This window comes from Hyperolius riggenbachi, chromosome 4, assembly GCF_040937935.1.
Source record: "Hyperolius riggenbachi isolate aHypRig1 chromosome 4, aHypRig1.pri, whole genome shotgun sequence".
Lineage (NCBI taxonomy): Eukaryota > Metazoa > Chordata > Amphibia > Anura > Hyperoliidae > Hyperolius > Hyperolius riggenbachi.
Genome location: NC_090649.1, coordinates 458,875,668 through 458,889,983, shown reverse-complemented (window position 1 = coordinate 458,889,983; position 14,316 = coordinate 458,875,668). Strand labels below are relative to the sequence as shown.

The window sequence follows — 14,316 nt, the reverse complement described above, 5'->3', positions numbered from 1 at the left end:
CTGCCTGCCCTAATGCTGAATACACACCATGCGTTTCCGCGTCGAATGTGTCCGTCGATACGCATCGATTCGATTATTTACGAGCATTTCGGAACGCATTTCGATGATTTTTAGGTCGATTGCCATGTAAAGTATGGCAAATCGACCTAACGATCCATCGCAGCTTGAATCGGACATGTCGGAAATAATCGAATTAATGCGTATCGGCAGACGCATCGAACGCGGAAATGCATGGTGTGTATCCAGCATTAGACTAAGTCGGTTCCCACACAGCATCTCTGCCTGCAGGCTGCTTGACTGCCGTCTCCGCCACCACCAACAGGGTCCAGGACTCCAGATTTTGAAGGATGCTATAATAATTTTTCTGGTGTGTGTACATGCCTGCCTAATTTTAGTGGCATGTACATAGGCATGTACATGTGTTAATGCCCCTTCGTGATGGTTACCTTGCCGCGGTGAAGTGGCTTGCGTACCACAATGAAGCAATGACTGCCGGCTATATGAGTGCCTCGGGGGGGGGGGGGGGGGGGGTGGCACACCAAAGATAATAAGGTCGTTGCTTCATTGTGGTCAGACCAGATTCGATCAGCTGGACAGTCAATGTTGTTCTGTCATTGAGCTACCACAGCCCGGCGACCATATGGGCTTGAAAACCGCCATGGCCTGCACTCTGGCCATGGTGCGCACCAGTCCAGCATGGCCGTCACTACACAAACAGCTTTTTGCGATGCGTTACACAGTGAGTTTGGTGTGTCAGTGTGAAGCAGTACACTAATTACACTACCTGATTGATGTATACACATGCAATATGTTTTAAAGCACTTTAGGCCTCGAATTTAGCAATGCAATGTGATTTCTGCCCTTAAAACGCTGCTGTGCGTCAAATCCGTATTTTTCCCCCGGACTTTTGGCATGTATCCCACTCCGCTATGCCCTATATTTTGGTTTTATAGTTCGCACGCCTTCTAGTCTATCTGCTGCCAAAATTCCAACGGTTTTAGCTCATTGATTGCATCCCGAGATTGGATGTGTGCTGAAGCCAATTGGAAGGCATTTTTGCGGTCCAGCCACCAGCGGGCGTGTGACACAGGGGGCCTGAGTTCATGTGGGTATGAAATTGTGCACAAAATAATTAAATATTAAAGTGTAACTGTCGGGCATAAAATCAAAAATCAATCCTTATTTTTACATGGTAAACAAGTAATAAGGATGCTAACCAGGCAATCCAAAAGTTAAAATCATTATTACTTTTCTTGTTGATAAATGATCATTCCCCAGTTTACCTGACTCTTATTTGGTACACACAAAATGTGGTACACTAAAAGGAAGTTGCAGGGCATGCTGGGTTGTCTTTTTTTGCTTCTCTACTTCCCCTCAGACTTAACTAATGCAGCCTGATTGGCTGAAGCCTGTTTCCCTCCTGTTTCCCCTCCCACCCCTCTGTTCCTCTCTGATTGGCCAATATTTCTCATGCTGAGACAATGTACTTTCTATAGTGGAGGGCGGGCAATGCATGCATAATCAGGCAGAGGAGAGTAAGGGAGGAAATAACATCCTGTCCGCGTCCAAAGGCTTTTCCTGATGCTCTCTACCTTGTTGTTCCAGCACTGGGACCCCCGTAGTTCGCAGCCACGCTCCTGTACGAGAGAGAGCATGGCCGCACCACCCAGACGCAAGACAGCTCATGCCCGTACAATAGCGCGGAGTCGATGCTCGGGCTTGCTCGAAAAAGTTGAGCCTGTTCGGCTCCGTTCTAATGCTGAGGTGCAAGCTGTCTGCTCCTGCGCAGTGCGACAAGGATGGGGGTGGGGAAAGCCTCTGCATAAAGGGAATGTCTGGGCAACTGCTACAGAATACAGATTCCAAGCATGCTTTTACATCTCTGAATTATGAATTATGTTTGCAACATTTGCAGAAAGCAGACGCACTGTCCTGATGGATGAACATTTCTTTACGGGTTACAGAAAAACAATATTAAAGCCGCAAGAGATTCTCCTGTCCATAGAGATTCCCTTCTCAGAGGAGGTTAGTTCTGTGTATTGCTCTGTAACTGTTCTTTATACTACCGGCATAGCTTCCACTAAAGCCCCTTGTATACCACTGTAACTACACTGGCATCTTCTGCAGCACTTTACAAAGTACATAGCCATGTCACTGACTGTCCTCACAATTTAAAGGGATACTGTAGGGGGGTCGGGGGAAAATGAGCTGAACTTACCCGGGGCTTCTAATGGTCCCCCGCAGACATCCTGTGTTGGCGCAGCCACTCCCCAATGCTCCGGCCCCGCCTCCGGTTCACTTCTGGAATTTCTGACTTTAAAGTCAGAAAACCACTGTTCCTGCGTTGCAGTGTCCTCGCTCCCGCTGATGTCACCAGGAGTGTACTGTGCAGACACAGACCATACTGGGCCTGCGCTGTGCGCTCTTGATGACATCAGCAGGATCGAGGACACGGCAACGCAGGCGCAGTGGTTTTCTGACTTTAAAGTCAGAAATTCCAGAAGTGAACCGGAGGCGGGGCCGGAGCATCGGTGAGTGGCTGCGCGGGCACAGGATGTCTACGGGGGACCATTAGAAGCCCCGGGTAAGTTCAGCTTATTTTCCCCCGACCCCCCTACAGTATCCCTTTAATCCAAACTTGGTCATAGTCAAATGGCCTACTATATTATTATTTTGTATTTACATAGCACTGACATCTTCTGCAGCACTTTACAGAGTACATAGTCATGTCACTGACTGTCCTAAAGGGAGCTCACAATTTAATCCCTACCATAGTCATAGTCTAATTTCCTGTGATATTAAAACGTGATTTTGCGCAAAAAACGTTACACACGTTATAGCGCGTGCGTAGCGCAACAGTGATAAGAGTTATCACGGCTTTGTGAATCATGCCCATAGTCTAATGTCTCTACGTTATCTATATATATAATAGACTAAGTGCCTCAACCTTCAAACAAGAAGAAGAAGTACTTTGCATGAGAAAATGTATGCGTGCTCAAACACCAAGTTTAAGGCCTCTTTTCCACGGACTGTTGAGCTGTGTGCTCAGCAAGCAGTTACCAGGCAGCAGTGAGCAGATACCAGGCAGCAACAAGCAGTTACCAGGCAGCAGCAAGCAGTTATCAGGCAGCAGTGAGCAGATACCAGGCAGCAACAAGCAGTTACCAGGCAGCAGCAAGCAGTTACCAGGCAGCAGTGAGCAGATACCAGGCAGCAACAAGCAGTTACCAGGCAGCAGCAAGCAGTTACCAGGCAGCAGTGAGCAGATACCAGGCAGCAACAAGCAGTTACCAGGCAGCAACAAGCAGTTACCAGGCAGCAGTGAGCAGATACCAGGCAGCAGCAAGCAGTTACCAGGCAGCAGCAAGCAGTTACCAGGCAGCAGCAAGCAGTTACCAGGCAGCAGCAAGCAGTTACCAGGCAGCAGTGAGCAGTTACCAGGCAGCAGTGAGCAGTTGTGAGAGTTTGAGAGCCATTTCACTGCCTATTCACAGTCCATGGAAAAGAGGCCTTACCCTAGCAAGTCTGACATTGCAAATCTGGCCTAATTGGCTATTCATGAGGCAATGCTCATGCAAATGCATGCACAAACCAATACCACAAAGCAGTCACCCTGCTACATGCTACATTAGCACTATCCGGCTTAGTGCACACCAGAGCAGTTTGGCAGCGTTTTGCGATCCACTTGCGGCTGCGGATACGCTTGGGTAATGTATTTCAATGGGCTGGTGCACACCAGAGCGGCAGGCGTTTTTTTCTAAAACGCATACTCCCGAGGTGAGGCATTTTTTGGATTGCGCAGGCGTTTCTGCCTCCAATGTAAAGTATAGGAAAAACGCAAACCGCTCTGAAAAACGGCAGTTCAGAGCGGTTTTGCAGGCGTTTTTGTTACAGAAGCTGTTCAGTAACAGCTTTACTGTAACAATATATGAAATCTACTACACCAAAAACGCTTTACAAAACCGCAAAATGCTAGGTGAAATGCTACAGAAAAATAAGAAAAAGCGTTTCAAAATCTGCTAGCATTTTGCGGATCTGCTAGCAGTTTTTGGTGTGCTCCAGGCCTCCAGGAGCGCCACGGGGAGGATTCCCAATGCCCCCTTTTTATACAACTGGGGGGACCGCAGGGTCCCAGGCTCTCTCACTGCCTGGAAACCACAGCGGCACCCCGGAGGGGGAGGCTGGGTGGCGTGGACGACCCCCCCCCCCCAAGTGTGGCCAGCGCCGGGGAGAGCCGTCTGCACCCACCTCCCAATATTAAAAACAGGCACTTACCTTAACGTCCATTGCGTTCTGCTACATGCGCATTAATTTGGGGGCACCACATGAGAAAGGAGAGAAGCATGGGTCACCCCGAGCTTTAGAGCTCAGGGCTGGCTCACATACAGCACTCCAGAGGGGGGGGGGGGGGAGGACAGGCGCACTCACTCCAGGGTTCACACCACCGGAGCAAGCCATCCACCACCTGCCTCCAAAGGATACAAACTGCACAAAATGCTTTCCATGAGAAAATTAATGCGCATGTAGCAGAACCCAATGGACGTTAAGGTAAGTGGCTGTTTTTAATATTAGGAGGTGGGTGCGGACGGCTCTCCCCAGCGCTGGCCACGCTTGGGGGGGGGGGGGGGGGCGGCTGCGCCACCCAGCCTCCCACTCCGGGGTGCCGCTGTGGTTCCCAGGCAGCGAGAGAGCACTTTGCAGTATTGGTTTTTTGACCCTGCATAGTTTGGCATGCGAAAGCAAATGCATATTTGCATGAGCATTGCCTCATGAATAGCCAATTAGGCCAGATTTGGAAAGCCAGACTTGCTAGGGTTAAACTTGGTGTTTGAGCACGCAAAATTTTTCTCATGGAAAGCATTTTTTGCAGTTGTATCCTTTGGAGGCAGGTGGTGGATGGCTTGCTCTGGTGGTGTGAGCCCTAGAGTGAGTTGTCTGCGCCTGTCCTCCCCCCACCCCGGAGTGTTGTATGTGAGCCAGCCCTGAGCTCTAAAGCTCGGGGTGACCCATGCTTCACTCCTTTCTCATGTGGTGCCCCCAAGTTAATGTGCATGTTGCAGAATGCAATGGACGTTAAGGTAAGTGCCTGTTTTTAATATTGGGAGGTGGGTGCGGATGACTCTCCCCGGTGCTGACCACACTTGGGGGGGGGGGGGGGCAGCTGCGCCACCCAGCCTCCTCCTCCGGGGTGCCGCTGTGGTTCCCAGGCAGTAAGAGAGCCTGGGACCCCGCAGTCCCCCGGTTGTATGGGGGCATTCGGAATCCTCCCCGTGGCGCTCCTGGATAGTGCTAATGTAGCATGAACTAGTACCCGCAGGGCGATCGCTTTGCGGTATTGGTTTTTGGACCCTGCATAGTTTGGCATGCGAAAGCAAATGCATATTTGCATGAGCATTGCCTCATGAATAGCCAATTAGGCCGGATTTGCAAAGCCAGACTTGCTAGGGTTAAACTTGGTGTTTGAGCACGCTGCACGCATACATTTTCTCATGGAAAGCCTACTTCTTCTTGCTTCAAGGTTGAGGCACGTACTCTATTAGATAGATAGATGCGGCGTATGCTACGACGCGGGTTGGCTAGTTATTATTATAATTATGTATTTAAATAGCACTGCCATCTTCTGCAGCACTTTACAAACTACATAGGCATGTCACTGACTGTCCCCAGAGTAGCTCACAGTATCATAGTCATAGTTAATGTCTCTACCATATTAATATTATTTATTTATTTATTTATTTAAATAGCACTGACATCTTCTGCAGCACTTTACAGAGTACATAATCATGTCACTGACTGTTCTCAGAGGAGCTCACAATCTTATCCTACCTTAGTCAAAGTCTGATGCCCTACCATATTATTACTATGTATTTATATAACACTAACATCTTCTGCAGCACTTTACAGAGTACACAGTCATGTCACTGACTGTACACAGTTAACTGCTGTGGTAAGACCTGAGTAACAGCTGATTGGTTGGTGTCATCATAGGGGGAATACTTTTCTGCCTTCAAACAAGCGTCACGGCGCGAGGATGATATCGCCATAGTCACCAGCGGGATGATGGTGAAGTTTAAGCCTGACACTCATCAGGTGGAGAAGATCCGGCTTAGCTACGGAGGAATGGCTCCCGTCACTGTTTTGGCCATGGAGACCTGCAAGGAGCTTGTCGGGAGGTAATACAGTGCTGATCAGATGAGAGAGAACATGGTTGTCCAATATCCAGCCCTCGAGGGCCGTAATCTGCACATAGTTTTATCTTAGCTCTAATTTACAGATGGGAATGAACATGGGCGTAACTAGAAATCACTGGGCCCCCCTGCGAAAATGTGGATGCCTCCCCCCGGGGCCCGCTCAGGGCTGTTTTGGGGGGCAGGAGGGGAGAGCATTAGCCACCTACATCGGCGGGAAGGGAGGCCACTCCCCCCCTCCCTCACCTCGGGCGCTCCCCTCAGTGCTCTCCCTTCAGCATTAATAGGTGGCAGCTGCGGCGGGCAGGAACTCCATGTGGTACTTTGAGATCGAACCTTCGCGGTGGAACACATGGAGGTATGACTGTATGGCTTGCAGCCCCTATTGTTACGCCACTGGGAGTGAGTGAGGTAAGATGTGGTCCATCAGGCAACATCAAGTCTGGCCATCAATTCGGCTTGAACGGCTAGAGATAGATGGCCTTATTCAGTGGCATAACTACAAATCATGGGGCTCCCCAGCAAAACTTAGATGGGGCCCCCAATGTTCAAACCCCTTCCCTTGCCTCACCTTCGTGCCCGTCACGGCCTTGGGGCCCATCCCACCATCATGATGGTCACACCCATAACAAGTGTAGCCACCCACACAAACACCTGATCTGAAGGATTGACCCCTGTATCACAAGAAAGGGAGGTTAGTATTTGTGGCCTCCCACAGCTCTGGGCCCCCCTGTGATCGCAGGTGCTACTCCCCCTTAATTACGACACTGGCCGCAACCTAGGGACTACCTTACTAAACTGGAGCTACTATCAGTGTTACGATATCGATATTAAGTGGGCGCATTTGGGATTTCCACCGTTGGTGGATCTAGCCTGGCACAGTATCAGCTTTTGTGGATGTCCGGCACGTTGATCCCCTTTGATACCATGCAGAATAACCACACTTGCTACATTCCTTTTCCCTTTGGTCTTGGGAGCTGGTGAAGGGTGTTGGGAGGTAGAGTTATTTTTGTGTAATCACTTGTCTCTGCACAGGGAATGGAATGACAGTTTGTTACAAGACGCCTGCCGCTCGCTGTCCTCAGAGATGGCGCTGGATCCCGGCGTTCCCGGCGGTATGGTGGAGTTCCGGCAGACGCTGACCCTCAGCTTCTTCTTCAAATTTTATCTCACCGTCTTGAAGAAGATGGAACGGGATTTTAATGGGAATGTAAGTACCGACCTCTCGAGATTCATGTCACATTGGCTCGAAATGTTTGTTTTTAACCTAAAAAGTTTAATTCTGAAACATATTTGTAGAGTGCAAAAGTTTGGTGACACTAGGACTGGGCTGGATTTACAACTCAGAGGCCTGTAGGCACAGGCATTCTGGCTTCCTATGCTCCGTCCATGAACACAGGACACACCCCCAAGTAAAAAAATATTCTGAACTGTAATTATTATTATTATTATTATTATTATTTATTAGATTTATATAGCGCCAACATATTACGCAGCGCTGTACAATAAATAGTATTACAGACAATGATAACAGGGTTGACAGAACTATACAGGTAACAGACCATAGATACAACAATACAGGTAATAGCAATAAGATACACAACACAATGCAGATAATAGTACAATGCCAGATCATAAACTGGAATGGTAGTGGTAAAAAATTACCAGTTCCAAATTCTGGGTAAAGTGCACACAGTCAAGTATAATACACAAGGGGAGAGGGCCCTGCCAAAGGCTTACAATCTAGAGGGAGGGGCTGGTAACACAAAAGGAGGGGGTGCATCAAGAAGTTATTGGCAGAAAGGATTAGGGTAGTGTTGAGTTGATGTAGGCCTCCTTGAAGAAGTGAGTTTTGAGTGCTTTTTTGAAGGTGGGAGCGAGCCTGATGGGCTCCTGCCTTATGTCACTAACTGTCCTCAGAATCTTACACTCAATCACCGTCGGATGTCATCCTTAAAGGACCACTATCGCGAAAAAAGTAGGCAGTTAAAATCTGACCGAACCGACAGGTTTTGGGTCAGTCCATCTCTTCATGGGGGATTCTCAGGGTTTTCTTTGTTCTCAACAGCATTTCCTGAACAGCAGTTGCAAAGTCTAACTGACAAAATAGTGTGCAAGGGAGTATGGAGGCTGGCTGGTATCTTACTATTTAGGCAGTTAAACTGCTGTTTAGGAAATACTGTTGAAAACAAAGAAAACCCTGAGAATCCCCCATGAGGAGATGGACTGTCCAAAGACTGTCGGTTCTGTCACTTCTGTACTGCCTACTTTTTTCACGATAGTGGTCCTTTAATGACATGAGACAAGGATTAAGTGCCTGAGTGTAAGTGCCTGAGGTCAGTGATATGAGGCAGGGATTAGAATGTAAGCTCCTGACGTCAGTGAGGTCAGTGATCTGAGGAGGAGGGGCTGGTTCTCCCACATAAGGCGCCTGTAGGCACGTGCCAACAGTGCCTTATGGAAGATCCGGCCCTGCATTAGGGTCAGGCTGTGGCTGAGCACTATATAAGATAATGCACAGCCAAAGCTTATATTTGCCAAAACCTTACAAGGCTCAGGTACACTTAAAGTGTGATGAAACTCCATATTAACTGATAAAAAAAATAAGAAATTACTTATTTAGCTTGCCTATGCTGTTGTTATTAGTGTTCAAGGACAAAAAGAAAAAAAAACTGTTTCTCTGTGATGCCAAAAGTCACATCACTTCTGCCCTTTTCTTTTTTTTTCTCTTTTTAAACCTGCTCCCTACTGCCACAGCTTACTGTCCCTCCCACAGCAGACATCACCTAGACAACTGGCTTACATTTACGGTACATCACTGTAAACTATCCAGGAGGGGACAATTCAACTACCTTCTGGCCATAGTGTCCTTATCTTATCTGAAATAAGAAACTTTCTGTTATTTTCATGCTGTGAAAAGCTTGTTACTGAAGCTAAAAAGAAAAAAATATTCCCACGATCCCACTAGCACTGCACAATTCCTGCAGTTAGGCAAAGGCACCCAGGCCACATTAAAAGAAAAAAAAAATGGGGGTGCTGTCAGGGAGCATCCGTGAGAAGCGCAGGTGAATCAGGACGATTCGCGCAGTCGATTTTTTTGATCGCTTCCTGGTTAGACTGCACAGTCATTACAGCGATCAGAATGACATTTCTTCTTTTAAAAGACAACTTGTTTTCCTTTCACCAAATGGCAGGAAGTCTTCTCAGGGAAGTTTCCCAGGCAAACAGCTGTGTTAAGGGCCCATCCATCAGATGGGAGCTTGACAGAACCAATTTAACAAGGATAGAGTTGAGACCCCATGGCACCGACTCTCCGCGGGGGTCTGACACTTAGCCTGGTGGCCTGACTTAAAAAAAAAACCCTTATCTGATCTGATAAACTCCAGCAGCTAGAACTGACCTGCTGTAACTCTTAATCCTCATCTACACGCGTAGATGAGGCTCCGATGTGTGTTATCAATCGAGCCGCTGATGCGGCTTGATTGATAAGATCCGACAGGTTGGATCTTGCTACCGCTAATTCCCTGCTCGTTCCCCGCGAGTGGACAATGGCAAGGAATCGAGCGGAAGATAAGCGGCGCTGCGCGAGGACGAGCAGGTATCGAATCCAGTGCACGCACGGGCGAGCGGGGACGCGGAAGAGGCGATCCGGCGGCTAATCGAGCCACCGGATCGCTGCGTGTAGATTTAGCTTTAGATGTCTAAAAATAATCTATAAACTGCTATATTTGTCATATTTCCTGTGTTGCAAAGCTGCCAGGCCCTTCAAACTCACAGAGTGTGTCAGACCTTGCCTGGCACTGGTACTGAGAAGATTCCACAACATTCTGAGTTATGCACTGTCAGTTAGGCAGGTCCAAAGTAACCTGGTGATACCACAGGGGTCCTACCCCTCGTGTTTGGCATCATTGTGCTCGAAAAATCTGGACTGACCTGAAAATGTTATTAAATCTGCCCTGACCTGTACGGTTCTGTGAGATAGAGCCAATATATGGTTAGATATGATTTTTGGTCCCCAGGAGAAGGAGGAGGGCTCATCTCAGGTTCTAAGGGAATGTGTGGTTCCCGCCCTCACTCCTTACTGTGTCGGGGGGTATAAAAATAGCAGAGGACCCAAAATCAATATCCTCCACTGTGAAACATCATCCCGATTATATCCTTGCCAGCTTGAGGACATGCTGGCATCAGGCTTGTTTGGACTTTGACGCTGAGTCGTCTGACTCTGAGCTAAAGTATCCGTTTATTTCTTCCCTTATTTTTATTTTCATACTGCGCTACTATTGTCTCTATGATTGTTGATTTTAATGATTTTCTGTATATTATAATTATTTATATTGCATTTATAATAAACGACTCTAAAGTCATTTATTTGTTCAGCTACACCTACTATTCAGCAACACAGAAAGAATCCTAGCGTTCCGAAGAGTCACTACTACTGTTGATAAGTAGATAAAATAAAGTGTGTTTAACCGTTTTACTTGCAGGTATTAGTATCAGCGAGATTAGGTCTCCTGCCCTTCTGCAGGATGGTGGCAGTTTCCTACCCTGAAATAGTGTGTAATTTGTGTTACCGTACCACACAAGCTCCCTTCTAGCCGGCCTGATGTCAAATTCCAGTGGTTTCTGCGTACCAATTGCGACCTTGAGATTGCATGGTCTGTGTGCTGAAACCGATTGGAAGGCATTGTGCGGTCTGGCCACTAGGGGGTGTGTGACAGGTGCAAGTCCACAGTATGCTGAGTCCATGATACCACCTGAAGGTAAACCGAGAAATGCAAGTAATCTACAGACAGCCACCTGCAGGTGGAGTGTGGCATTGCAGTATAGCCCAAGCAAATCAGCACTTGACACTAGGATGCGCTCTTGTTTGTTTTATGTATTATCTGGGAGATTATCTCTCCAGTAATCAATCAATAATCCATTCTCCAAAAAGTATGATCAATCCTTCTTTTTATTGTTTCACTTGATCTTACTCCGTTATTAGTATAACTCTCACTTCATTTCAGTTTTTTTCCTGTTTTAGAACACTCTCCATGAAACAGTACCTCTGAATTACGAGAGTGCCACAGACCTGTTTGAGAAACCGGAGACTACCGGTGTGCAGTTGTTTCAGGTAAGGTTAAACCTTTGCATGAGTCCCTCCCTTGAAGGTGTAAACATGATGTTATATTTCAAGAACCACTAGCACATAAAATTGAACAATTTTAAATGTGTTATTTCGTCACTATTTGGTCCTTTGGTCCAACTCTTTGAAACCCTATTTACCACAGCACGCCAGACCCCTTTATCCTCTTCTGCCTCCCGAAGCTTGTCCAAGCTCATGTTTGTTTCTTCCATAATAATATCTAAAGTGCCGGATCTTACATGCAACAAGGTGAACCGTGTCCCCTCGGCGTCTGTATTTAGAGGGCGGCGCCACGGTAAACCTGGACGTGTGAGAGCCAGTTAATCCAGCCTGTCAGTACAGGTGACGAGGCAGTTCACCGCCGCCTCCATACACACACCCCCTCTGCCCCCAGCCAACAGAGAGAAAAACACACTGCTCCACGCCTTCTCCTCTAAGGCCGCAACCTTTTTATGTCAGTAGTTTCATCTTCAGCATTGCTCCTTCCAGTAAACAGTCAGGGCTCATTTCTTTAAAGATTGACTAATTGGATCTGCTTGCATTCCAAGGGGCTCTCAAAAGTCTTCTCCAGAACCACAATTCGAAGGCGTTGATTCTTCTGCACTTAGCCTTCCTTATGGTCCAACTCAAACTATACATTACTACTGAAAAAAACATGGCTTTAACTAGGCAAACCTTTTGTTGGCAGAGTGACTGCTCTGCTTTTTATTACATTGTCCAAGTTTGTCATTGCTTTCCTTCTAAGAATCAACGTCTTAATTTCATGACTGAATTCTCCATTGGCAGTGATGTTTGAGCCCAAGAACACAGTCCATGTCTTCCCCCTCTATATGCCAGGAGGAGATTGGTCCTGATGCCAAGATCTTACTTTTTTTTTAAATGTTGAACCTTAGGCCAATTTTGCAGTCTCCTCTTCCACCCTTATCAAGAGGCTTCCCAATTCTTCAAAATGTAAAATTTGTACTGTACGTATAAAATGTATATTTGCCCTACTGTAAAATGCACTATAAATTACTTTTTTCCTATGTTACTGTCACTTGCAGTCGTTAGTAAAAATCTCACATATCTGACAGGTTTTGGAATAGTCCATAGTCCATCTCCTCATGGGGGATTCTCAGAGTTGTCTTTATTTTTTAAAAGTAGATGTTCAGTCAAACTGCCCAAATAGTGTGCAAACAAGAAGGGAGGGTTTGCTGACATCTTTGTATAGATCCTTTTCAGGGAGTGCTTTTGTAAAGAATAATGGAGATATTGAGGTTTCCACATGAGGAGATGGACTAGTCCAGTACCTGTCAGATTTTTACAACTCCCTAATAAAGGGAGGCCCTACCCATTATAATTATAGTGTTCCTAATAACGTGCTTGGTGAAGCTATGTAAACCATGCCATGCCCACCTTCTAAAATTGTTTGTTTTGCAGGAAGTTCCGGCAGGGCAGGACCCGGAAGACTATGTGGGACGTCCCATCATGCACCTCTCAGCCATGAAACAAGCAACAGGAGAGGCGGTGTACTGTGACGACGTGCCGCATTACGAGAACGAGCTGTACCTGGCTCTGATAACCAGCACCAAGGCTCACGCTAAAATAACGTAAGCAGCGCAATGGGCACGTGGAATACGAATATATGTGTCTTCTTCTGGCCAAATACCAGCTTTCCTACTGATAGGAGTGGAGCAAGACTAAAATCAAGGGAAAAAATCCTTCCAGCATATAGCAGAGACACTGCAGTAGCGATGTTCAAAGTCTTACACTGAGGTAGAATTATCAACCCTCTCCAATCCTGTGTCTCACTGGCGTAACAATAGGGCCTGCAGCCCCTGCTCCCGCGGGGGGGGGGGGGGGGGGGGGGGCGGCTGCCCCCCCCCCGGGTCCCGCTCGGGGCCGTTTTGGGGGGCTGGAGGGGACGCAGCATGAGGGGAAAGCTATGCTGCAGTTCAACGGGGAGGGGGGACGGTCCCGCCCCTCCCTCACCTCGGGCTTTCCCCTATGCGCTCCCCTCCAGCTTCATTAAGTGTCCGTGAGCAGCAGCGGGCAGCGGCGGCAGATACATACCCTCCGTGCCCCCCAGCATGCGTTCCTCTCGCTAGTCTCTGATGCGACTTCCTGTTATACAGGAAGTCGCGTCAGAGACTAGAGAGAGGAATGCACGCCGGAGCACACGGAAGGTATGTATCTGCCGCCGCTGCCCAGACACTCATTTTAGCTGGAGGGGAGCGCAGAGGGGAGAGCCCCGAGGTGAGGGAGGGGGCGAACGTCCCCCCTCCCCGCGGACTGTGGCCATGGCTTTCCCCTCATGCTGCGTCCCCTCCAGCCCCCCCCCCCCCCCCCCCCAAGCGGGCCCGGGGGGGGGGGGGGGTGGGGGCTCAGAATTTCTGCAGGGGGGCCCGGTGGGGCCTAGTTAAGCCCCTGCTGTGTCTAACTATGTCCGACACTGGCCCTTTCCAGCATAAGTTTTATGTCGGGCACAGGAAAATGGCGGCTGTCACTAGGGGGGGCTGTTGCCTGATACATTCTGTCAAAGCGTCAGTCATTTTAGATTAAAGTGTTGGACTAAGACCGATACTTTGATTGCTGCTGGGCCTCCGCTGCGCCACGCAATATAGAGATAATATGGGGGCGCATTTAGGCTAGTGGGGCCCGGCCATTGCTGGATCTAGTTCGGCACGCCGTCACCCAAGGTCCGCCACTTTCATCCCTTCCAGCACCATGCTGCATTGCGTAATTATGAAATTACACTGGCACATGTGTAATGGGACAGAGCTACAGTGCAGTAGCTGGCAATGGCTCCACCACTGATGTCTGGTTCCCTCCTTGCTCACTTGAGTGAGGGGATACAGACCCTCTGAGATCCCTGCCACACCGCACACTGATCACACATGTCCACCCACACAGTGGGAAAAAAATGAGTGCTGGGGAGGGGGTGATGAGAAAAATTGGATTGGAGGGTTAAGTATGGGCAGACATAAGTGTGCCAGCAAATCTGGCCTGAATTAGGTGAACGAA

General features: G+C 48.1%; 1 protein-coding gene across 3 annotated transcripts in view; it reads left to right on the top strand.

Moving 5' to 3' along the window:
* Positions 1-14,316, top strand: part of XDH (xanthine dehydrogenase) — a 194,070-nt gene that overhangs the window by 122,832 nt on the left and 56,922 nt on the right. For all 3 annotated transcript variants that reach the window (XM_068232795.1, XM_068232794.1, XM_068232796.1), the window contains 5 exons: positions 1,916-2,025; positions 5,989-6,173; positions 7,224-7,398; positions 11,212-11,301; positions 12,733-12,902. In XM_068232795.1, the coding sequence (XP_068088896.1) occupies positions 1,916-2,025; positions 5,989-6,173; positions 7,224-7,398; positions 11,212-11,301; positions 12,733-12,902 (730 nt within the window). The remainder of the gene's footprint in view (positions 1-1,915; positions 2,026-5,988; positions 6,174-7,223; positions 7,399-11,211; positions 11,302-12,732; positions 12,903-14,316) is intronic.